Source organism: Morone saxatilis, unplaced genomic scaffold, assembly GCF_004916995.1.
Source record: "Morone saxatilis isolate NCDOM2014 unplaced genomic scaffold, NCSU_SB_2.0 Contig14, whole genome shotgun sequence".
In the NCBI taxonomy this organism is placed as follows: Eukaryota; Metazoa; Chordata; class Actinopteri; family Moronidae; genus Morone; species Morone saxatilis.
The window spans coordinates 22,889,086-22,890,945 of NW_023339696.1; the positions used below are offsets into that span (position 1 = coordinate 22,889,086).

At 51.0% G+C, this 1,860-nt stretch overlaps 1 protein-coding gene across 1 annotated transcript in view; it reads left to right on the plus strand.

Annotated features, from left to right (window-relative positions):
* Positions 1 to 6: 6 nt before the first annotated feature.
* LOC118322743 (ADP-ribosylation factor-like protein 6-interacting protein 1) overlaps positions 7 to 1,860 on the plus strand; it is a gene marked incomplete at its 5' end in the record, with an annotated part of 2,838 nt that continues 984 nt past the window's right edge. The window contains 2 exons of the mRNA XM_035654510.1: positions 7 to 191; positions 691 to 810. Of these exons, the coding sequence (XP_035510403.1) occupies positions 7 to 191; positions 691 to 810 (305 nt within the window). The remainder of the gene's footprint in view (positions 192 to 690; positions 811 to 1,860) is intronic.

The following is a 1,860-nucleotide window of genomic DNA, read 5'->3' on the forward strand; positions in this document are numbered from 1 at the left end:
TGTGTGTGTGTTTCTGTGTGTTTCTGTGTGTGTGTGTGTGTGTGTGTGTGTGTGCAGGCTCAGGAGACGGCCCAGCTGGAGGAGCAGCTGCAGGGTTGGGGCGAGGTGATCCTGGCCGGGGATCGGGTCGTTCGCTGGGAGAAGCCGTGGTTCCCTGCAGCTCTGATGGGCGCCACCACCCTGCTCTTCCTGTGAGTCCACACACACACACACACACACACACACACGTTTGGCTGCAGAGACGGAGGAAACGTGTGTGTGTGTGTGTGACGAGACGAAGACGAGAAGTGCCTTCAAACGTTCAAACGTTGTTTCCCACATTTCTTAAACGCATCACAAGAAGGAAACTGTAGATTACACCAGATTAGATTTTGCACAATGAGCTTAAACTACAACCATCTTTTGTTAGTCGGAGTAAATCTGGAACAACTGGCGCACTAACGGGCTGTTTCCTGTTACTGAATGACTCTTTCTAACACACTCCTCTCTTATATTCCCCCCGAGGCCACTGAGCCTCTTAATCTCTGGTTTCTAACACTGCAGCTGCTTCTGTTCGACGAGGGGAAATGAACAACAACACGAGTCACGAGTGGATGATGCAAAATACTCCTCATTCCTTTGTGAGCGCTGGATGTGAAACTGGTTCGTAACCGTGACTCGCTGCTTTGTCTTCCTCTTCCTCTTCCTCAGGCTGATTTACTACCTGGACCCGTCGGTGCTGACTGGGCTCTCCTGCTCCGTCATGCTGCTCTGCCTGGCTGACTACCTGGTTCCCACCTTGGCCCCCAGAGTCTTCGGCTCCAATAAGTGGTGAGAGCCTGAAGATGAAAAGTTGCATTCAACCATGAAGTTATTTCCTGCCTATAAAACTCCTGTGTTTGTTTTTTAAAGGTATTTTAAGGTATGAAGTTCTCGGCGTGAACCCTGCAGCTGGCAGCTCTTCTCAAAATCAGCCACTAAATGTGGAGCGTCACAAACCGTAGACTCGTCGTCGTCTGTGCGACACATTTTTCTGAATTCCAGCAGCTGCATCCACTCAAACGTCTCTGGGTGTTTCCAGAACAAGAGCTGAACGTGTGAGATTCAGGCCGGTTTTGCAAACCTAGCGAATAATGAATCAACCCTGACATTTAGAGTCGATGTACCTGCTTAAACAAAGCGACAGAGACCCTGTGGAGGAAGGCGACGTGTCGTTCTACTTCATGCTGTAAATAAAGCTGCAGCGGAGCTTTGTTCGTTTGCTTTCTTGTTAAATTAAATTGCAACCAGATGATGTGTTTGGGGGTTTGTGTGTTAAATGTGGGAGCTGACTGCGGTCACCTGAAACCTCTCCTGCAGGCTGTTGGACCACTTCACTGAGCTTTGACATTACACAGTGCTTGCGTAGCGGCCCCTTGACTCAGCTGCGAGCGTTTGATTGTGAGAATCAGACACCCGGGACAGGATAGAGTAACAGCCGGCAGTTGGCGCAGCGCGTTGGACGTCCGACCTCCAGCGAGACGCCTGCATCAGCAGAGCACGACCTGCACATTCCTCAGGCCGAGCACGGAGCGTGTTTGTGTGTGCAGTGTGAGGGCACAGGGTCAAAATGCAGCGTTGTACTTTGAGATATAAGCCAGGGGAGTGTAGATTCACTGAGCCTGCAGCTTCATAAGGCAGCAGAGTCTGTGAGCGCTGGTTAAAGGGAGCTATTAAAGTCCGGTCGTGGTCTCCGTTTGGCTCCCCGACAACAAGGACAGAAATACGGAACGATGGCTAAGCAGAAAGTGAAGGCCAGTTCTCCCAGCTGCCCTCCTTCAGTGTGGTGTCCCTATAGTCTTACAGCCCCGTAATGTACGAACGCAGGAGGTTTTCTGTCCC